Here is a 24,416-nt window from a genome sequence, read left to right on the forward strand (position 1 = left end):
TGTCGCATATTTAGGTGTGGATGCTGGTATTTATTTTAAGTATTGCATTTATTCTCACATGCTGCAAGAGTATTAATGGATGACAAGTCCTCACAGCCATCCCAACCTGCTAGTTCTCCCAGAGGGTTATAACAGATTAAAATGTAATATATGCAGCTGCCTGGGAACTTGGTTTAATAAAATACTCAGTGAAGTATAATACACCACTCCACCTATAGCTTCATAATCTATCTGATGATGTTAATGATGTCTGTCTATATACTTTAGAGTAATTTAACCTTAGCTTCTTTTTAGATACCAAGTTCTTTGATTTTTATCACTTGTAAATTTATCATCAAAATATATTTATATATTTTAGCAGACTGTTTTTTCTTGATTATTTTGGAACACTTATGTTACATCTTACCTAAACCAATGTTTTAAATATGGGTAAATTTTAATGTACTTCTTTTAAAAATAAGTGGTCTTTCTTCATAGAACAGTACCATTTTTAACCTCTAAAGAAGCATCTTAAAGTGTTGTATCTTGGAGATTTATTGTAATAAAAATGTTTCATTAAACCAAAGCTCACAGACGTTACCATATAGCAAGAATTTACACAATCATTTCTCATTTTCTGTCATTTTCCTACTCAGTAACTTATAGTGGCTACCTCTTTATGGGTTAAATATAAATTTCTTGGCTAGAATTTCAGCCCTGCCCTCCTCTAAGACCACTTCTCCCAGAAGTTCTCAGAACTTGTCAAGCAAATCAGATTTAATGAACACTTTTGTAAGGTACTATAGAATACAAAAGAAGAAAGTTTCGCTTTTATGCTTTCACTTATTGTAATATTTTTTGCTTAATTTCTAGATTTTTTTTCATGTTTATTACATCTCTGTAGGTAAAGTGGGCAGAAACCATTTTCCACTTTATTTTTCCTATAAGCCCTGTTTGAATAAAGTTAATACGTGAAGCTATGGTCAGATACTTTTTTTTTTTTTTTTAATTTTTTGTTTATTGCTTGGTCAGATACTTTTAATTTTAATCAACAAAAATAATAGTGTGGGGAACTGATTCCAAAAATTTATTGAAAGCAGGCAAGGAATGAATGAAGTTGTGTGGTGGTATAATTCACTGTCATTCATCAGACATTACTTGTCTCTTCTATATACAAAGACTCAGAATACAAAGATGAATAAAACATACTTCTCGACTCCATAGCGCTCATAACTTACTGGAAGCATGGCCCATGAAACCATTACAATACAAATTAGTAAATGACATATTTTGAACTTTATAACAGAAGTTATAGAAAGAAGCAAAAAACCCCTAACTTAGCTGTCAGCTATGAATGGAGACAGGCAGGCAGTGATGGCTGCAGGAAGTGGTGATTTCTGAACTGAACTGAGCTTGAAGCACAGGTAGGAATTAGTAGGTCAGACACATAATGGAAGAGAGCAGGCCCACCATTCAGACATTTAGCTTGCCTGAAAATCATGAGGGCACAGTCTGAGAAGATAGTGAGAGGTCCTTCAGTAAAATGGCATTTATAATGTTGTTTTGGTTTATTTTTGAGTTTAATCTTAAAAACTTAAAAATTTTAGACTCTCAGAATAAACCTAACCCTGACTTATTTTTCCCAATTTACAGACTTGATTCCATAGACCAATTCATGTCCCATCATGTAAGCTATCACTTAAAGTGAGTGAGAGGCATCTGACATACGTCTCCTATCCACCACCATCCCACGCTTATGCTCTTATTAATCTGATCTCCCAAACCAGAAACCTTGGAGTTACTCCAAACTCCTTTGCTCTCCTCATTTAACCAGTCATCCTGTCTTGTGAACCTTACTTCTAAATATTTCTCAAATACACTCATCCTCTAGAATAGTCATGGAGAGGAATAGAATGGGAATCTGTTCAGGGACAGACACGAAATTAATAACTGACCGCAAGATTAAAAGTCAAAAGCCCTAGGTTCTAGACTTGCTTTTCCAACTGTCGTGCTTTATAAATTTAGTTTATAGGTCTTAAAATGTTATAATCCATGACAATGTTAAGAAATACCAAACCATCTTTTTAAATACCTTTCTTTGCCAACTTGGCTCTACTACTTGATTTCTAAAAGGTTTAGTAGTTACTCCTCCACAGTTTAATTGTTTTGTCATTTCCTAATGCTGCTGATGCAATGATGTTTTCTGTAGGATGACAAGCTGCTGAGATTACAACATCTGTATGACCTTGTAACTTCTGTACAATCTCTTTAGTCTGAAGGTTCCAAATGTAAATCAGGTTATCCTCTGAACCAGATACAATCCACTTTCCACCAGTAACTGAAAAATTGGCAAATATGCAGTATTTCTCATTCTTATGACCAGTGTACGTCTTCAGGCATCTGCCTCTGCTATAATCCCATAGTTTAAGAGTATTGTCCAAAGTTGCAATGAGAATATATTTACCATTTGGAGAAAATTTTACAAAAGAGACAGGAGGGTTATCATCATCAACAAGTGTTTTTAAACACTGACCTGATGCAGCATCCCAGATTCTACAGACACCATCATAGCTACCTGACACTATCAAGGACCCACTACAATTAAAATGAACAGCAGAAACTGGGTCAGAATGAGCAGACAAAGTCTTGAGGCACTTGCCTGTTTTTACCTCCCATATTTTCACGGTCTCATCAAAAGAACCTGAAATGATGAGGTTGGATGGTGGATTGAAATTACAGCAAAAAACATAATTACTGTGCCCCTTCAGCGTTTTCAAACATTTTCCAGATCTCACATCCCAGATCTTTAGAGTTTTATCATCTGAGGCAGAAACAAGACGACTGGAATCTGATGACCACGCAACATCTGATATTTCCAGACTGTGGCCATAAAGTGTTTTCTCATATTTTCCATCATAGGCTCCCCAAATAATAATTACTTTATCAGCAGAAGAACTTGCTAGCCATTCTCCATTAGGACTAAACTTAACTGATGATACTGCCTCTGTATGTCCCACGAGAGTAAATTTGAGAGCATAGTTTGGTTTTTCAGACGCTTGCTGGCTCGGATTGGCTGATGAGAGGGCCGACTCTGCTCTGGCGTCTCCTGACTCCTTTGCTGCCATGGCTCTGAAGCTCCAAGTCAGTAAGTTGGCTAGGCGACCGGCCCTGAACTAGGCAGCCCACTATTTTCTGTTTATGCTCAGCAAAATGAAGATAAAAATATCAGATTCAAAAATAAACGTTCTTTTGATGATTATAATTTCTGGGTCGTCTTCAAACTACGATATACATTGATTCGACAGCATGGCTTGGACCACTTCAGTTTTTCCTGGCTTCCTCCTTTGTAAACAAACACAGGAGAAATACTATTAAAAGGTTCCTATGCGCTGTCGCCAGTAAGGTATTAACGTTGGGTATTTGGCGAATGCACAAAGCTGTCCCAAGCGGCGCGGGGCGGGGGAGCCTCCACAGAAAGTAGTTTTCGCCGCCCCGCCCCCACCTCCGAAATGTTTGAGAACACTGAACCACCCTACCAGTCAGACAGACTTTAGTACTTGAGCATGAATGAATCACCGCTTTAACCAGATTTCAGAAGCTAAGAGAAAACCTGCGTAGGCACGGATATTTGAGGCCTGAACTCGCCAGTTACACTCCGCAGACATAAAGGGATACGCACTGCCACGTCAATCGCTTAGCCAGCGGGCAGGACAGCCCAGAGCATGCGCAGAGGGAGCCACCTCCCACCACCACCGCTTCCGAGCCGAGGTGGCCAATGGGAAAGGCCTGCCTGCGCTTGCGCAAAAGAAGGCGCTGGGGCTTCCTTCCGGCGCTGTCTGCTCTCGGCTTCCACACGCGAACGCTGTACTGTGTCTTTGGGGGAGTGGGAAGGTGAACGGGGCTTCTCCCGGGGCTGACTGGCTAGCTTTTTGGAAACTGTGTCACGAGAAAGGACTGAATTTTCCGATGCCGTTAGCCACGGGGTTAAGTTCACTTTTGGCCCGTGAGCTGCCCAGATGGTGCTCTTTTCGGAGATGTAGCTAAACTCACTTCGATCCACGCAGCCGCCGGTGACCCGGGCAAGCTCTGCTTCGGGGGTAACATTGGTTCTGCTCCGTTCTGCTGGTTGTGGTGCAGAGCCTGGTGGCGTGAACGCAAGGCTGCAAATAGGCAAGGGGAGCCTGAGATTTGTGGTGTAAAAGTTTTCCCCGAACGTTTCGGGAAGGATCAGGAATATGTGTTAGGGGCCCTTAAAGGCCAGTGCTCAGATAGCATGACGTGGTAGTGCCGAGGAAACGAGCAAACCTTTGTTTTAGCACTTCCTTCTAGTTTAAACTTCCAAAGGAAAATTTTAAAAGGAGTTCAGGTCTTCCTAGGTGCTTGAGACAGAAAAGGACAAAGAAGTTGGTGGAACGAGGTGAGAAATGTGTAAGGTTATCGTAATTAGGGTTTAGAGAACTTTCCCTAGTGTTAAGAAGTAATCGCCGTGAAAGTCTTATGTAAACGATACATGCTTTTCAGATGTAAGTTACTCTCTTTAAACCCGACCAAAAATTGGAAGTCTGACTAGTTTCTCCAATCCTGTACTTGCTCGGTAAAGAGTGCCCAAGAGAGGCAGTGTTTTCTGTTTAAAAGGTTTTCGCGGTAGCCGAGTTGAAGTCAAGAGGCAAATCTCTCTCATGGTGTCTTTTGTCAGTCACGAATTAAAGCATTTGGAAACAAAGGGTCTTTATCATATACTTATTAGGGACAATTGAAAGTCTTGCCTTTATAATACACAAGAGCATAGGTCATCTATAATAATCGACTATAGTAAAAACCTCATTACGTTAAGACCCTACTGCTCTAGTTTGGAATTTGGACAGGAATTGGACAAATGCCTTAGTCTTAGTGCAAATTAATGGCATAAACACCATGAGGCGGTGTGGGAATGGGAAGGGCATCTTTAAAATGGTTTGGAGCATCCATTTATATACATTAAATTATGACTTAGCTATTTATTAGGCAGGGCCACCATGGACCTCCAGTCTGTAACATTTTAAAAAGAGAAAACTTTTTTTTCCTTTAATATGTGTTAAGTTCAATTCTGATTAAACTGCCTCCTCCCTCTCTTTTCCTCCTCCCATTAGCCTGGATTAGTGTGATTTTACTGGGAAGCTTAGAAACTGTAAATTCTGCATCAGTTAAAACTATTTACATTTTTATTAACTCATTAAAAAATAAAAGCACTTCAGAGAACAAAGTGTAGGCTTTGTTGCAAAAAATTTAAGTAAATCTGTATCTTTCCAATAACTGTTCTACGCACTAGGAAAGAAAGAGGAAACTGGAGAAGGTAAACAGGGCTAGGTTGGGGTGTTGGTGCTGGACTTATTTAGCCCACTAGAAATACCACAAGCATGAGGGAGAGAGAGGGCACACAGTGAAGGATGTGTTGATAGGAATATCCAGACATGATTTACCTTCAGATTTTCCCAGAGTTTGAAGAAATTACCAGTATTAAAATCCATTTCTTGATGTCTGGATTTTTTTGTTTACAAATAGCATCAAGAACTTGTGTAAAGAAAACTAAAGCTATGATCACAACGAGTTAAATCTTTATTCATTAGCCACGTTCTAATAGTTAACATGTAGACCTTATGAATTAGGACTAAGAATCTCATAGTTTACTCCCTTGGGAGGAGGGGAGCATCAGCAATTGAGTGTGTAGGAGCAGGGAATGCTGATAGAGGTAAAGCCAGCCAAAGTGGCGAAAACCACAATTAGAGATTTGCATTTGGGGCTCTCAAGCAAAGCTCCTTACATGGTCCTGTTTTTAACAATTTCTATTTTTGCTGCCCTTAATCTTCACCAGATGGGTGATTTGGAAGTTTCCCTCCCTGTAGAAATCAACTCATTTTCTTTAAATTTCCCTTAAAAGTCTTAGAACTGAAGAGTATCATCTGTGGTTGAAAGGTTTATTCCCTTTGCCCCTCAGCAGTTTGCAAATATTCTAAATAGAAGCCCCTCAGCAGTTTGCAAATATTCTAAATAGAAATGTTGCCACAAATGGGTCATTTTATTTAATTAGAAAATTTTTTTTGGTATGTATCAAATCTAACCATGGCCTCGGGATGATTCCTACATTAAGGAATGTCCTGACTTCATGGCAACTCCGATTACTAAACCCAGCTCTCAAAAATCAAGCGTAATAAAACTATGTACATATCTAGTTGCTTAAGACCACTAGCAATTTAAATATATGAAAATCTAGTTGGGCTAAATATGGTGTGGCCACATGACTTATCTAAACTGAGACTTTTTCAAAGTGAAAGTGGCTACTAAAATAATTAACAGGTGTTAATTGATCTAAACACTGGGACTGCCCCCAGCAAGCCAGTAAACTCACTGCTGACTTCCCAAGAGGACTGTCCTCATAATCACAACTCAATCTTGGAAAATTCTAGTCTTTACGTGGTAGTTTACACCCCAGCCTGCCCAGATTTCTCTCAAACCCTCTGCTGTTCTGTCCCCACCACTGTGATCTGGGTTTCTATTTTCTCCTTACTCATCACTCTACATAATGCCGGGCCCAAGTGGTTTAGATGATAAATACTGGGGACACCCACCGGACTCCATTGGCTCCCTCAGGTTAAGTGGGTATAGATAAAGGAATTTAGAGAGTAATTTTATTCTTTGCAAAAACATTCAAGATCATAGAAATGACCTATATTGATTTTAAAATTAGAAAAAACAATAAGACTTTTTCAAACCGGCAAATGAAATAGGGGCAACAATCATCTAAGCTAGCTTTAATAAACTTGTAAACCCCCAAATTTTGTACTATAGATGGCAGTGTAGTCTGCAGGAACTAAGGCTGTTTTGCTTTAAGATTTTTTGTTCTCAGAAAAAATACTAGTCGGTGGAATCTCTCAAAAATGGGAGAGAAGCAATCATGAAATGAATAAATATACCATCTTTCCATTTCTACTCATCTGTCACTTAAATTGAAGGAATGGATAAAGAAAATGTTCTCATGCAGCAATACATAAAATATGTAAAAATGAAAAATCCCTGGGGCTGGCCGAGCAGCGTAGTGGTTAAGTTCGCGTGCTCTGCTTCAGGGGCCCACGGTTTGCAGGTTCGGATCCCCAGCACGGACCTACGCACCGCTCATCAAGCCATACTATGGCAGCATCCCATATACAAAATAGAGGAAGATGGGCACAGATGTTAGCTGAGGGCCAATCTTCCTCACCAAAAAAAGAAAAAAAATTAATAGCCTAAGGCAACCACTAGCTTCCACATCAGTTGGCTATTAACTGGCCTCCCAAAAAGTGTTTTTCTTTTCTTGAGAATATGCTACGAGAGATCGATGAGCTATTTTTGGTATATATAAACACATGGGGTTGATTATATATTAGTTATCCTGTAAAATATACCCATTAACTTTTCTCAGAAGGCATAGGCTTTTTTGGTTTTTATATAACAAACCTCTGCTATGACAGTGTTTGCTTTTGTAAACTTCAGGTCAAATTATGTCTCCTGAAAGGTAACTACATATAAAACACTTACACGCTGAGACACTAGCTCTAAGAGTTGTCAATCCTGGTTTCAAACAGCAGCATAAAGGAATTCCTTTGAACTTTCTTTTGTAACCGAGTACCCTTTACTAATGTCACATAGATGCATTTCCTTCAGTCATTTAGTATTTAGTGAATGTCTACTCTGTGCAAGGCACCCAGCCAGGGCCTGACAGACCACATTCAAGTACAAAGAATCATTAGTGCCATTCCAAATCAAAGTGTAAGAACACTTTGAAAAAGGTCATAGGGTGATCAGAATGATGAGGTAAGCAGAATATAACAACATACATTAAAAGGTGATCTTTTTAACCTTTGACACTCCTTGGGACGCTACTCCTAAAGGAGGAAGTCTGCTGTGTTAAAGTCACATCCATGGATGGCACTGCTTTCCACGGCAGTATTCATTCCAAAGCCTTTCCTTCTGTCTCAAGACCTTCTACATTTGAGTTTGTTGAATGGAAACAGGTTTCTGAGTTTAGCCATAATGCTGCTAAACTCAAAATCAATCATTTGCATTTCTTTTAACTTCTATTGTTTTGTCAGGTCATATAGAACTTTAGCACCACAGAAGGGGTAAGATGTTTGGGCTGAGAAGGTCTACACACCAGAATATGTAACCTAAAAGCGACTTGTACCTGAGTGAGTTAGTCATTTTAAGGGTGCTGATGATGAGGAATGGTCAGAAAGAATGGTCCAGCAAAAAAGAGCTGGCCCAGCCATGGCTGCTGTTAAGTCTAATTCTGTGAGTTCCTGGGACAGAACACCTCCACTGTGACTGCTGCTTTCTTCAAGACACACAACCTGCAAGGCTCTTGCCTACCTTTGGACAGTGTCTAAGGGTTGCGACCTTGGGGCAAAGTAAATTCTCTTAAGTCTTGATTTTGTCATCTGTAACATAGTGACCATTAACCACCTCAAAGGGCAGCTGGAGGATTAAATGAGAAAAAGTGAAAGCCCTTAGCCAGGCACCTGGCACACAACAGAGGCTAAAATAAAGGCTGGTTGCCTTTTTTTGACCTATAGGAAACAGACTGGGACTTCTTTGTCTACCCTTAGTTGAAAACAGAATGGAACTTCATCTACCCTTTCTATCTTTTCTTCTTACCTCAAATTTCCAGATGCATTTTATATCCAGAGCAATTTGATATTTTTTAAATTAGCATATGATAGTTTTACTTTATCCCATATTCTGATGCCCTGATACCCATTGTTACTACCTATCTTTTTTCTGACAATAATGCATGTTACAGAATATTCTCCATATTAGAGCAGACTTACTGTATTAGTGCCACATCTGGCCTTGAATTACTTTAGTAACTTTTTTTTAATATGTAACTTCAGCTTTTGATGATAGAAAAAGGTAGCCAAAAACATTTCCCAACTGGGCAGATAATATATTTACTCTGCTTACCTCACAACAGAAGAAAATGGCTTTGTAAATGGCTTTGTTAATTTCATATGGCAAAAAATTCAGATTTGAGACTTCCATATATAGGTATACCTATCTGTGCAAATGAGAAAATTTTGGAATGTAGGACATAGAACATAATATATAAGTATGAAAAGCAAACAATGCCCCTTTCCAAAAGTGGATCCCTTTTCTTTACTGAACATCATTCTTAGACATCACAATTTCCTATATAAAAAGCTCCAAGCCCTAAAACAGCTATAATGACTTGCCTATTGATATAAAAACGTTCACAAAACTAATCAGCAAGAAAGAAAAGAAACCCTTCAACCCGAGGAAAACCCTTTCATAATGCAATCCCAAAGTGGGGGGATTCAATAACTGAAATGTTTATTTAGCACTAGAGAAGTAAATTCAAAGTCGCCTGTGGGTGGCCATGTACAACAGAAGATTTAGTTGACAAAGTTTGGTTTATAAAATATACTACATATTTTTTCTTAGGCAAAATCAGCAACAATCTGGAATAATTCAGATTTATTATGGGATAATCGTCAATGTTTATATGTGTGACAATAATGATGAAAATGACCCAGAGCCCATTCAGCTTTATCTGGCAGATGGAAGAAACAATCCTAGGCAAACAAGTTTTCAAAAACAGTAGAGCTGACAAAAGTTAAGTTTAAACGGGTCCTAATTACTTAGTGACAAGAACATGACTTAAAGTGTTCCATGGAGAACCCGGTCTCTTAAATCTCACCATTCTTCCTACCTATCATCTTTACCTTTCCTGGTATTTCTCAATCTAACCATATCTACCTGCTGGTCCTTCAGATACGAGGTGCCTTTACATCCTAAATGCTCTCAATGCTTTTTCCCCACCAAAGCTCTGTTTCAAAGAATACACTTTGAAAGTTTGGAGGAGGAAAAAAAAGGGAAAGGAAAATCAAGCCACTTTCCCCCAATCAATACATAAAACTGCAGAAGAGTTTTCCTGTGTTGAAATTAACATGCTTTTGTAATGAGTAACATCTCAATGACAGGGTATTCAATAAATGGAAAGTAAATTAATAGAATCTGCCAGGCAGAGAACTAAAAATAGGATTTACAGTTACCTCCTAAAATGTCACTTCAATTACCAAAAACCTGCTTTATCAGTTCCAACAGTTATGCTGGGATTTAACTTTCAGTTCAATTCCAATTTTTATATTAAAAAAAAATTTATTGCCAAAAAAAATTTAGCTCATATCTCATGGCTCATGAACTTATAGGACAGGAGCAAGATAAGCTCCTCTGTTTTAGAGAGAAAATAGATCACATTAGTTAAATAGACTTTCCTTGTTTTAATTCATTCATTGAGACACCTGCAAATGCTAGCAAAAATTCCCAATTATGTTATTCTTACTAATTTGGGGAAACAACTGTGTGCTTTACATTTTTTCCATTCAAATTGGTTTATCAAAATAACTGAAATTTTTAATTATCCAGTAGAAGGTACACAATTTAAAATATCCTAGAGAAATGACGTTACCAGTAATTTACAATTTTAAAAAACTCAGCCACAAAAAAAGTCAAAGCTAAAAACAAGATTTTTACTATGAATCAGTGCTTCTATTACCCTTCTGAAAGAAGTTATATTTTAATGTGATGTAAAGGCAACATTGAAGGTTTTTCTTTAAATTAACCACCTAATTTGTCTCTAAAATTACAAAGAATCAAAGTCTTTTACAGGTCAAGTGCAGTAAACTAAAATGTTCTTTCAGCACAAAGCAGCACTAGAAAAAGTAACAATTATAGATGGGAGTTGACTAGTTTTGCAGGGGCTGCTCCATCAATAACAGACAGACATCAGACGGTATCCATCCAGAGCACAGACGCAATTACAGATTAGATGCGAAGAATGCGTCACACGCTTGGCTGATAAATGTCCTTTTGTCTTTGTATCCTTCTACTTTGAATGAAGTGGACTTTTTAAAGTTTAAATCAGGTCACATCAGTTGGCTGCTTAAATAACATGATGAGGTATGAAAGCTCTGAATATCCCTATCCTTCAGCAGGATTTACCAGAGATGTATTATAGCTTGTCAGGGGAACTTCCAAATAGTTACACACTTTGGGTTATAATAAATTCTAGAAGAGGACAAGATTAAAGAGGTTAAAAGGGTACTCTCTGAAACAGAAGTGAGCAACTTTTCCTTCAGAATTCATTTTGAACAGCACATCAACAAAAAATCTTCTCTGATAGCGTGTCCCAACATTGAGTCAAGATGGCCAACTAGCACCAAGAAGTCGTGTTAAACTCAGTTGCAGTTCTCTTGGCAATTAAGCTTATTTTTTCGTTCCAGTCCAAGCACAAACGTGGATCACTGAAGACAGTACTGGAAGCGCCATTTGTAGGTACAGATTGCAGTCATCATTAAATGAGGCAGAAGGTAGAAACTGCTTTTATTTTATAGGGGGAGTTGACTGGGCAGTACTAGTAGGAGATGAAATGATTAGGGAACAATGAGGTTATAAGGAAAAGATCACTGCCCTTATTTGGGTTAAACAAGTCATGTTGAGAAGATGGTTATTTGTTTAAGATAAGGATGCTACATTAAAGGGATCATATATGCAGCATGAATACAGTAAAATCAAGCTGCACTAGATGAAGAAACAAAAAGTTCCCTAAGTAACCTTTAAAAGTATGTGTTATTTGCGAGTCACAGAAGGGAAAAGCACCTACGGTGAACTTCAATTTAAGGAGGACCTTGATCAGGACCACAAAGCCTGAAACATTGTTTTAATGCAGAAACACAGCCTCTAGTCACGCTGGCTGAGTTCGGGAAAATTGGAGGGTTTTTTTTTTCTTTTACTTGTTTATTGAATTATAGAATATGGTTTCAATTACTAAGGATTCTAAATCTTCATACCAGCATTAGAGCTGAACCACTTCCAAATCCTAAGACACATAAGACCAAAGAGAAGCAGCAGCCATACAAATTAATATGTGCCCCCCTCCTTTCTGCTCTAAGGGAATCTTCAAACCAGGATCACATTTAAGAGTCAAAGTGTTACTTCTTCAGCATTCCTGACAACTAGAAAGCACATTCACTGAAGGCTGAAGGTGAGGGAGCGGATGGTTTAACTTTAATATCTGTGAAGAATGGTGCCAATAGAGGAGAGAAAACCATCCAATCTCAGTACGGATTAATGCAAATTTGGCTAGAAAAAGCCACCAGGTAATCCAAGGGTTCACTGTGGAAGAACTCATGAAAAGTACTCTGAAGTATACCCAACAGGTCTAAACATCTCCCTTGTTGCAAGTAGTTGTGTGAAATTCAAGATAAAGGTTTAGTCTCATCTTTTAACGTCAGTATTTTTTCCCACTTTAAAGGGAATAAGGAGGAGTCCTCTTTTCTCCCCCACAAAAAAAGGGAGCCACATTAATATGTGTATATTCCCACGACTCTTACAATATATAAATGTGGATCTCCAAAGCCTAGGAATTTTCCATAAGAGAGTGGGCCGTTCTGGTTACCCTTTTATTAGAAGGGTATTCCACCACAGAGAGCCAGAGGTTTTCCAGATGTGTGTAAGAGAGCAGGTGCGCAAGGCAAGCAAATGAGCGCAAACAGTATTATGGAAAACATTTGAGAAGTTAGCTCCATGAGGACTGTGGGCTCCACAAGAGGACTTGACTGGGTAGCCTGGTCTGACACAGGAACATGAAAGCAGAATATTGCTTCAAAGCTGGAAACCTTCCATAGGAGCCTCACACTGCTGGAAGATGTACTGCTGCTGGCTAAGGTCAACCTGGGGTGCAATGCTGCTGTCCTCATCCTCGGTCCCAAAGTAATGCTCAATAAGATCAAAGGCCTTCTGGTAGATCTCCTGGTTTTCATGACTCTGTAAGAACTCAATTTTATCCAAACCTAGAATGAAAAATAAAGGAAAATCTGTTATATATCTGTTGGAAATTCCAATGAAACTATATTTTGCCATATGTCTCTTTCCTTGATGTAAAGGAAGATTCCTCTTCTCTACTTATATCTCTTAAGTATTTTGTAATAGCAAAGAGAGCACTGCTGGGATTACATCTGAATATTACTATTACAAACTCACACGTTAAACACATATGCAAGCAACAGCCAGTCCCCAGAAGCAGCAATTTCTGTTAACAGTTACCACATCATCCAGTGCCTAAGGCCAACAGCAGAAATGTTCCTATTGGACTGTATCTATGGCCTAATTAATTCTGGGCTCTGGTTCTATCTACCTAGGTTCTGAGCTATCGAATATCAGCCAGAATCAATTTCTATTGCTTAAACTAAGAAGTCCAACTAGAACAATTTAGGTAACACATTCCCTTTTATTAAGTTTAACCTGTCTGAGCTAGGCTTTCGTTTACTTGCAGCCATAAGCAACCTAACTGATACAGCAATACCAAAAATAAATGTTAACATTGCTCAAAGGAGAAAAACATATTCCTATACATATCCATATTAAAAAATATATACATCAAAAAATTAACAACAGTTATCTCTGGAGAAAGATCTCAGGGTAGAGGAACATTTTTCTTTTTTATACATTTCAAAATTTCTTACTAAGCAGGTCTAGCTTTTTTTTGTTTGTTTGTGAGGGAGGTGAGCCCTGAGCTAACATCCGTGCTAATCCTCCTCTTTTTGCTGAGGAAGACCAGCTCTGAGCTAACATCTATTGCCAACCTCCTCCTTTTTTTCTTCCCCAAAGCCCCAGTAGATGGTTGTATGTCATAGTTGCACATCCTTCTAGTTGCTGTATGTGGGACACGGCCTCAGCATGGCCGGAGAAGCAGTGCCTCGGTGCGTGTCCGGGATCCGAACCCAGGCCGCCAGTAGCAGAGCGCGTGCACTTAACCGCTAAGACACCGGGCCGGCCCAAAGTATAGCTTTTGTAATCACGTTTTTAAAAAATGGTAAACTGTTAAAATCATTTTTGAAAACAATTGTGCGTTATCTGATAAATTTGAAGATGAACATATACTATGATCCCTAATTCCAATCTTAGGAATAAAAAAACCCTAGAGCAGCGGTTTTCACCCTGGCTATGCATTAAAATCACTTAGAAAACTTAAAAGGTAACAGTACATTGGTAAACCAATGATTAAGATTACAGTTAAGATTGACATTGGAAGAATGAGGAAACCAAAAGGCAGACAGTGACTCTTCAAGATGAAACTCTTAGAAACCTTCAGAGTCAGGAACACAGGAATTGGGGGATGCAATTCAAAATCAGAATTCTGAATCTTATAAGAGAAAAGGAGTAGAGTCAAACATCGTCTAAAGTAGATATGGATGTTCTTGAGGCTCAGGTGGACTAGTAAGAATACAAGAGTATCCACAAGGGCAAGCAGAGTCAGACGACTGGGAAGATCCTAAAATAGCCCAGTGTAAAAATGGCTAAATTGAAGGGTACTCACTTCTCTTCACACCTAGAATGCATATTTTTTTCCAATTCTGCACACTAAACATTATTATTCTTAAGAAAACAAGTTTTGGGGCTGGCCCGGTGGTGTAGCGGTTAAGTTCTCACGCTCCGCTGTGGCGGCCTGGGGTTCGGATCCGGGCGTGCACCGACGAACAGCTTGTCAAGCCATGCTGTGGTGGCGTCCCATATAAAGTAGAGGAAGATGGGCACGGATGTTAGCCCAGGGCCAGTCTTCCTCAGCAAAAAGAGGAGGATTGGCAAATGTTAGCTCAGGGCCAATCTTCCTCACGAAAAAAAAGAAAAGTTTTTTGTATTAGTTTGCTAATGACAGATGTGGACAGGCCAGAAAATCAAGGAGAAAAAGAAAAAAATAATTTCAGGACATGTATTAAACACTCTATCTTACCATAAGCTTCTTCAATCAAAGCACAGTAAGGGTTAATGCCAGTGCCATTCCTTTTGGCTTCCTGTTCTCCAAGCCTCAGGATATTTTCCAAGCCATTTAGAGCAACCTGTACAATCTTAGAGTCCATGACTGTGAGGAGATCACAGAGTGGCTTGATACAGCCCAGTTCTACGAGGTACCTAAATTAATACAAAGAACAATTTAGTCAAAGTTTTTATTTTATAAAACTCATGAAATTGGTGGAAGGGTCATCCTCAAACTCACTGTAGAGATAAAAATATGCACTCATTCAACCACACAAGCTACACCTTCTTACAAAAAAAAAAAAAAAAGGCTACAAATACATTAAACAAAACCAGTTTTCTGGAACCATCTCCATTCTTTTCTTCTTCCATAATTACTGGACACCAAGAAACTGGAATTCTTTCTTACGCTGAATATGAGCAACTCATCGAAATAGTATACTTTTGATTGATTAATTTAATCTTTGTTTCATAGGTAACTACATCTCTGAAATAGGACACATTTGGTGCTAAAGCCAGCCCAGGCCCAACAGACCAATTCTATTTCATACAGAGAACTCTTTTTTTATTTTTTATTTTTATTTTTTTGTGAGGAGATCAGCCCTGTGCTAACATCTGCCAATCCTCCTCTTTTTTTGCTGAGGAAGACTGGCCCTGGGCTAACATCCATGCCCATCTTCCTCCACTTTGTATGGGATGTGCCACAGCATGGCTTGACAAGCAGTGTGTTGGTGCGCGCCCGGGATCCGAACTGGCGAACCCCATGCCGCGGCAGCGGGAGCGCATGCACTTAACCGCTTGCGCCACTGGGCGGGCCCCCATACAGAGAAGTCTTAAAACTCAAAGATAAGAAAACAAACAACTCAATTTAAAAACGACAAAAGATCTGAAGACACACCTCACCAGCAAATAAGCATATGAAAAGATGCTCAAGGGGCCAGCCCTGGTGCAGTGGTTAAGTGCGCATGCTCCGCTTCGGCTGCCCGGGGTTCGGGGTTCGTAGGTTCGGATCCCGGGCACACACCAACACACCACTTGTCAAGCCATGCTGTGGTGGCGTCCCATATAAAGTAGAGGAAGATGAGCATGGATGTTTAGCCTAGGGCCAATCTTTCTCAGCAAAAAAGAGAAGGATTGGCATCAGATGTTAGCTCAGGGCTGATCTTCCTCAGGAAAAAAAAAAAAAAAAAGATGCTCAATATCATATCATATGTCATTAGGGCACTGCAAATTAAAACAACAATGACACCACCACATAACTATTAAAATGGCTAAAATCCAAAACACTGACAATACCAAATGTTGGCAAGGATGTACACCGGCAGGAACTCTCATTTTTTGCTGGTGGGAATGCAAAATAGGATAACCACTTTGAAAAACAACTTGGCAATTTTTTACAAAGCTTTTTATATGATCCAGCAATCACACTCATAGAAATTTACCCAATTTAGATGAAAACTTATGTCCACACAAAAACCTGTACACAAATATTTACAGCAGCTTTGTTCATAACTGCCAAAATCTGGAAGCAATCAAGATGTCTTTCAAACTATACTACAAATTTATAGTAATCAAAAGAGTATGATATTGGCGTAAAAACAGATACACAGATCCATGGAATAGAATTGAGAGCCCATAACTAAATCCACACATGTATGGACATTTATGATAAAGGATCCAAGAACATACAACAGAGAAGGACAGTCAATAAATGGTGCTGGGAAAACTGGACAGCCAAATATATGTGAAAGAATGAAACCAGACCATATCTTATACCACACACAAAAATTAACTCAAAATGGATTAAAGATTTGAATGTAAGACCTGAAACCACAAAATTCCTAAAAGAAAACATAAGGCAGTAAGCTCCTTGATGTCAGTCTTAGCAATGTATCTTTGTGGATCTGACTCCAAAGGCAAGGAAAACAAAAGCAAAAACAAACACGAGACTAATCAAACTTTTTTAAAAAGCTCCAACACAGTGAAGGAAACCATCATCAAAATGAAGAAGCAACCTCCTGAACGGAAGAAGATATTGCAAATCATATATCCAACAAGAGGTTAATATCCAAAATATATAAAGAACTCATATAGCTCAACAACAAAAAAAACCCCACTTAAAAACTGGGCAGAGGACCTGAACAGACATTTTCCCAAAGAAGTCATAAAGATGGCCAACAGACACATGAAAAGATGTTGAACATCACTAATTATTAGGGAAATGCAAATCAAAACCACAGTGAGGGGCTGGCCCCGTGGCTTGGTGGTTGGGTGAGCGCGCTCCACTGCTAGCGACCCGGGTTCGGATCCCGGGCTCGCACCGACGCGCTGCTTCTCCGGCCATGCTGAGGCCGCGTCCCACATGCAGCAACTAGAAGGATGTGCAGCTGTGACACACAACTATCTACTGGGGCTTTGGGGGAAAAGTAAATAAATAAAATCTTAAAAAAAAAAAAAAAAATACCACAGTGAGATATCACCTCACACTTGTTAGAATGGCTATTATCAAAAAGATAATGGGCTGGCCCCGTGGCTTGGTGGTTAAGTGAGCGCGCTCCGCTGCTGGTGGCCCGGGTTCGGATCCCGGGCTCGCGCCGACGCGCTGCTTCTCCAGCCATGCTGAGGCCGCGTCCCACATACAGCAACTAGAAGGATGTGCAGCTATGACACACAACTATCTACTGGGGCTTTAGGGGGAAAAAATAAATAAATAAAATCTTAAAAAAAAAAAAAAAAAAAAAAAGATAAGAAATACCAAGTGTTGGAGAGGATGTGGAGAAAAGGGAACTCTCAAGCACTGTTGGTGGGAATGTAAATTGGTGCAGCCACTATGGAAAACAGTATGGAGATTCCTGAAAAAATTAAGAATAGAACACCATATGATCCAGCTATTCTGCTTCTGGATATTTATCTGAAGAACACAAAACACCACTTCAAAAAGATATATGTATCCCTATGTTCACTGCAGCATTATTTACAATAGCCACGAGATGGAAACAAACTAAGTGTCCACTGAAGGATGAATATATAAAGAAGACATGGTATATGTATATATATACAATGGAATAAATACTACTTAGCCATAAAAAGAAATGAAGTTTTGCCATTTGTGACAACATGGATGGACCCTGAGGGTACTGTGCTAAGTGAAATAAGTCAGACAGAGAAAGACAATTCCCGCATGATTTCACTCATATGTGGAATCTAAAAAAAACAAAATAAACGATCAAAAACCAAAAATAAAAACAAACTCATAAATCCGGAGAACAGATTGGTGGTTACCAGAGGGGAAGGAGATTTGAGGGTGGGCAAAATAGATGAAGGGGGTCAATTGTATGGTAATGGACGGTAACTAGACTTTCAGTGGTAATCTAGTGTATACAGATGTTGAATTATGATGTTGTACACTTCAAACTTATATAATGTTATATACCAATTTTACTTCAATAAAAAAAGAAAAGAAAAGAAACTGTAGTACATCCAGACAATAGAATATTATTCAGTGATAAAAAGAAATGAACTATCAAGCCATGAAAAGACATGAAGGAACCTTAAAGGCATATTGCTAAGTGAAAGAAGCCAGTCTGAAAAGACCCCATATTATATGATTCCAAATCTATGACATTCTGGAAAAGACAAAACTTTATAGAGACACTAAAAAGCACAGTGGTTGCCAGGGATTTGAGGGGTGGAGGTAAGGGAGTAGTGATGAATAGGTGAAGCAGAGGGGATTTTTAGGGCAGTGGAACTATTCTGTCTGATACTGCAATGGTGGAAACATGACACCATACATTGATCAAAACCTACAGAATTGTACAGCATAAAGAGTGATCCTTAATATAAACTATGAACTTTAGTTAAAAATGTATCAGTATTTGCTTATTAACTATAACAAATGTAACCACACTAATAATAAAGGAAACTCTGCAGGGGAGGGAAGTATAAAGAAACTCTACTATTTTTTTTTAATCTAAGATTTTCCTCAATTTTTCTGTAAATCTAAAAATGTTCTTAAAAGTTTTTATTTTTAAAAAATTAGTTTTATATCATATTTAGCTTTATTATTTACTCAGGAATGAATTTAATAGTTTTGTGCCTAATTTTAATTAAGACTATATATCCCATAAACAGAACAGGTCAGTCATCAGGCTTAAAGCCATTTCTGACCATTTCCTTTTCCTTTACACATAGTTTTTAGTCACCAAAACCTGTCAACCATTCCTTCAACATATCTATATAATTCTCATTGTTTTCCTTAAAAAACAGAAACCAAGCCTCTTTTATGATTATAAATATTTGGAAAACATAGAAAAGCACAAAGAAAAATAAAATGTACCCAGAGATCCACCACTATTTATCCCAGCTGTGCTACATACAAGCTGGATGACTTTGAGCAAGGCCCTTGACCTCTCTGTGCCTCAGTTTCTTCAACTGGAAAAGTCTGGGCACCACAGATTAATAAGTCTGTCACTAAACACCAGCAAAATTTTAGAGCAGTTAATTAAATAGATGACTTACACATCTGCACTTAAACTTCACTGGCCTATACACATGAGTCTACTGAATACCAACTAGTATTTCAGTGACTTGTTCAGAATCTCCAAATTGTCCTCAAACTTGATCCTAGTCTGCTCCTGATGTGATCTCTTCTCCCCACTAGAAATCTTGGCTCAGTGGCCTCTGATCCTTATATTGCCTTTAAAAAACTCATTTAGTTTTGGGGCCGGCCCCATGGCATAGTGGTTAAGGTCAGTGTGCTCTGTTTTGGTGGCCTGGGTTCACAGGTTCGGATCCTGGATGCAGACCTACACCACTCATCAGCCATGCTGTGGCGGTGACCCACATACAAAACAGAGGAAGATCGGCACAGATGTTAGCTTAGGGCTAATCTTCCTCAAGGAAAAAAAAAAAAAGAGGAAGATTGGCAACAGATGTTAGCTTAGGGCGAATCTTCCTCAGCAAAAAAAAAAAAATTCATTTAGTTTTGTAATACTGCCTAGTTGCAGGATCTTATGAAAACCAGTGTAGTGAAAACTTGATTGAGGATTAAAAACAAATTTTAAGGTGGCTAGAAAGCTTCTAGAACTTGTATATAATTAGCTAAGTGAATAATTTAAATACAAAAAATTATTGACTAAGACTTTCTTATTAAAAAACTCTACCCAAAAACGTGCTAATAAGTAAATCCAGAGTTTTGAACATGTATTTTTAGCACAATTCATTTAATGAGTTCTGGGTTACCAATTCTAGCCCTTTTAACTATTTTAACATAGATTACTAGAAGTGCGCACACACAGCAAACAACAACTTTCTTTCCAAGGACATACAGGATTAAAAGCTCTGCTTCCAGGTCAACGGGGTGGTATTGCTGAGTCAGCTGACAGTACTATTCCTCAAATACCTTACAAGAGCAGAGGAATTTAAGGTGATATTTTCTGATGCAACCACTCATCTTTGGAGATTTAAGACCACCGTAGTGGTATTTCACTATTGATGCAAGTTTCTCCAAAGACAACAATTTGTACCTAAAAGCAAAACAGGTGACCAGGGGACCTGAGCTGTGTAGGAGCTAGGAAGCTATATTATTCTGAGAAAAGCATTACAATGAAGGAATATTTCCCCAGGAGACGTTTGAAGACTTGAAAAGATGACTGGAAAACAAGCACAACTGTACTGTTAAAGACTAGGAGTGGCTCCCAGGGGTGGTGTATTTCAAACATCTGGATAAACTGATCACCGGTCATCAATGCTAGCTGACTTTTGTGGCAGAAAATGCTACTATTAAGAAAATTTTCTGGGTAAAGAAATTTAGTCCACAAGAATACATTATCTGGAATAGTGAATTATATTTCTCAAATTATATTAATATGTCAAACCTGAGTGAGCTGATGTGACTGGTAATTTTACATTTAGGAGTTCCTTTAGGAAGGAGAAATTTATGGGGAAGAAATCCAGATACTCTAAAATGGAGGAAAGTGAGTTTTGAGAGACTGAATTGATAAAGCCAGATTTCTTTAGATGAGCAACAAAATCACTATGTCTAAAACCATCTCCCTCAAACAGGAGGTTGTTTCCTCTGTGTCCTAATTTTTATCAACAGCACCACCATTTTCCCCAGTCGTCTTTGACTCTTCCCTTTCCTTCACTACCTACAGCATGCCACCAAGCCCTACAGATCCTTCTTTCCCATATCCAGACCCATATCTCATGCTACAGCAATTATCTTAATCCTGGCCATGGCTATACTAAACTACTGCAATGGCATCTTAATTGCTCTCTTTTCTCTCCTCAAAACACTATCCATATCACTCACTCTCAAGGTTAAAGACACTCCCCGTCTTGCCAATATCCAAGAATAAGACCTTTATCCCAGTTTTCAAAGTCCATAAATTACTTAATTCCTCATCCTTGTGAAAGAAGAACCCATAGCAAGATTGATTTGCCTCTTCCAACATTTACTGTGTACATTCCCTTACACTCCTCTTCATGCTATTCTCTCTCCTCCAAAATTGCCAAATCTCTATCCAAATGCAAGTTTCATCTTCCATGAAACTTTCTCTAATTCCAGGCAACATTCTTTCTCTCTCATTCTTAAGAACCATTGTATGTATTAGCATTTGTTTATATTTAATCTAAAATTATGAGTATTTCCTAAGTTATTCTAACTGGGTTCTTGCATCTAAATCTTGTCTCCTCGACAAGGATACGCAGAAGCCACACACAGACGTCTTTTATCAGTGATAAAGTCAGTTTATTTTTTGTAATTTGGACTGTAATATTTTTATAATAATCTTTCAAGATAATTTTCATCTAGTTAAGAAGAAACTACTAGGGGACTGAAAATTAAGTTCATTATTATAAATACCTATGCTGAATTTTAAAAAGAGATAGTAGCCATTCTACTCTTCTATATATAGCAGAGCAAAATACCCCTGATACTTTCTGATGAAAGATACTATGGTATTTTAGAAATGTTTTTAAAATATGTGTACAGTTTAATCATTTCAATTAAGAAAATATATTTGGTATAAAATGTAGAGACAATTAAGAACTATAATCTGAATTTGAACATAAAGCTTTACTATCAACTGTTCAAATAACTTCTATATTACTTCATATTACTGCCATCTGGTGGTGGCATAATTAGAATCATAGTACCCCAGAACCAGAATCCTGGAGGTTGAAAAAGAGCTCATCTCACAAATACGCTTCTAAAGACCACTTGAAGTCTTCCTTGAATAACCTGTCCATGATGAACTTTACAAAAATAGCTATCACATATGTTAATCTATTCAAATTATATTATTTCAGGTACATACTTATCTTCTGTATCTGATCAATTTCTGAAATGTTCAGACTACTTTACCTTTTCATTTTTAAATTCCCAACAGAGCACTAAAAATTAGCATTGGTTGAGTGCCTACATTTAACACACAAAGCAACAATATAAGAAGTAGCTATGTTTTCCCAACGTTACATATGAAGGAGGGGTTAATGCTTTAACACTCATTCAAAACTGCCTTCCCCTCATCTGAATTTCCCATAAAGAAAGTTAAGGCAGACTGAGTGTACATTCCATTTTCTCTTCATTATAACTCTTTTTTTCCTATCTGAAATACTGGATGTTCGTAATTTAGCATTTAATTATATGATGTTCCTTTGAGGAATTGATTCCTATCCATTTTTATGCCTTTTCGAGCCACTAAGATTATAAGCTGCTATCCAAGTGGCCATTTAAGTCTCAAGCTAATACACATCTCTCCCTTTACCGAATACCAAGTACTTTAGGAGACACTTGTCTCTATTCAATTTGGCATTTTATTCTAAGATATACCTCTCTTTCAAGTCTGGCCCAATTCTACTATTAAGACATCTAAACTAGAACTAGTAAGAGCTAGCTATCAAAGTTGGACTCTAAGGATTCTACAAATAACCTTCTAGACTACCCAAGATGTTTGTGACCAAGCAGCTCCAGAGTAGGCTGAAGTCACCTCTATAAATATTTCCATTGCCTCAAACCTCAACTGTGCCTTACTTCTCACATCCCAGAATTATTTTCAGCAAGAAGGAATTGGATAGGTATAAGGAATTAAACATACATTTGAGTCTAATTATGAAACTGAGAACAATCTTCCAAGAGGCCAGACTTGAGCATTCTTAATTGTAGACACAGTAATTTTCCCTTTAATTTATAAGATACTACCTGGCTAGTACTTACTTGATCTGTTCAGCTGATCCTCCAGAAGTTGCATTTGTGATGGCCCAAGCTGCTTCTTTCCTTGTCCGAAACTCAGCAGTTTGTAATATACTAATGAGGGCTGGAAAAATGTTGGCATCTATCACAGTCTGAAATTCAAGAAAAAATTACGTGGAAAAGGAAATTACAAGATTTGTAAAAATATTCATGATACTAATTATAACTTTTCAGCTAGCTTCACTAATGACACCCCTGCCCCTGTTAAAAATAAACTGAAATGAGTTAAGTCCTCATTATCCATAACCTGCTGGCTATACTTGGTATCACTGATAATACCCTTGCTGGAGTCTGTGACTTTATAATCTTCTAGTTTCCTCCCTGAGTTGTTTTCTCTTTTATTGTCCTCTCTTGCTCCACCCACAATAACAAATTATAAAAGTTCAATTCTCTGTTCCTCTGCTATTCTCATTTCTCTCATAGCATCTACTCTGATATGAGTGTTGTTATCCTCCAGTCCTAATTTCTCACCAGAGCCCCAGCCCAAGGTAGCCCACAGCTTACTTTAGATTTGCTAATCACCTCCAACATATCATCTGCCCTCTATATCAGGTATCCTTTCAAGCCTGTCTAGTTCACAAACGTGCTTTTTGTATTTATTTATTTATTTTAAATTATTCAGTCACCAAGTCTCCTTTACATTCTCAATTTGAAACATCCTGAGTCCAACTCTTCTTTTCCTTTAGCACTATTGCCATCCTATTCTAAGCCACCACCTACCACCCAGGTTACCAGAATAGCCTTTAGCTGGGCAGAATACTTTTACTCACTCCCTCTCATATACTAACACTGAAGTGGTCTTCCTCAAATTACTTTCTTCATGTTTTTCCTTAGCTCAAAAACCTAAAATGGGTTCATATCATTTCCCATATCAAGAAAATGAGAAGTTCTGCATAAGAGCCTGGTGGTAGTGGGCAATCAACTGCAGCTGAAGTCACCTCATATGCATGCTGTAAACTGTAATAGCTATCAATCTCAGTCCCTGACAGTATTCTCAGTCCCTGACAGTATTCTGGGGATGACTGACCATGCCTAACTGGTCAAAAACTTTTCTATTACATCAAGGAAGGAAGTGAGCAAAGTTTAGCAGAAACACACTTCATCGTGGTCCTGACATTTAATAGAGATGCCCTTGAGCAAATCATTTTAATTCTCTGAACCTCAGTTTCATCTCTAAATGAGAATGTTGGATTAGATGACCTCTATGATTCCACTCAGCTCAAAGTCCCATAAGTCTGTTTTATATCTTTTCCAACCCATTGTTCTAGCCTTTCTTAAGGAGTATGCTGAACCATTTGGCCCACTGCTAGTTTTCCACCTTGGGTTACTCTCCCACTGA

The 24,416-nt window shown here is 38.3% G+C and overlaps 2 protein-coding genes across 2 annotated transcripts in view; both read right to left on the reverse strand.

Moving 5' to 3' along the window:
- Positions 1–194: 194 nt before the first annotated feature.
- Positions 195–9,244, reverse strand: WDR5B (WD repeat domain 5B). The gene has a single exon (XM_087439688.1). The coding sequence runs from the start codon at positions 3,102–3,104 to the stop codon at positions 2,115–2,117; it is 990 nt and encodes a 329-aa protein (XP_087295814.1). The 5' UTR covers positions 3,105–9,244; the 3' UTR covers positions 195–2,114.
- A 74-nt stretch (positions 9,245–9,318) lies between these two features.
- The window catches only part of KPNA1 (karyopherin subunit alpha 1), a 75,496-nt gene continuing 60,398 nt past the window's right edge, over positions 9,319–24,416 (reverse strand). Inside the window, exons 12-14 of the mRNA XM_087439687.1 lie at positions 23,042–23,169; positions 14,801–14,979; positions 9,319–12,860 (exon numbers count right to left, since the gene is read on the reverse strand). Of these exons, the coding sequence (XP_087295813.1) occupies positions 12,673–12,860; positions 14,801–14,979; positions 23,042–23,169 (495 nt within the window). The 3' untranslated portion in view covers positions 9,319–12,672. The remainder of the gene's footprint in view (positions 12,861–14,800; positions 14,980–23,041; positions 23,170–24,416) is intronic.

Source organism: Ceratotherium simum, chromosome 15, assembly GCF_057802395.1.
Source record: "Ceratotherium simum simum isolate JZ-2026a chromosome 15, ASM5780239v1, whole genome shotgun sequence".
In the NCBI taxonomy this organism is placed as follows: Eukaryota; Metazoa; Chordata; class Mammalia; order Perissodactyla; family Rhinocerotidae; genus Ceratotherium; species Ceratotherium simum.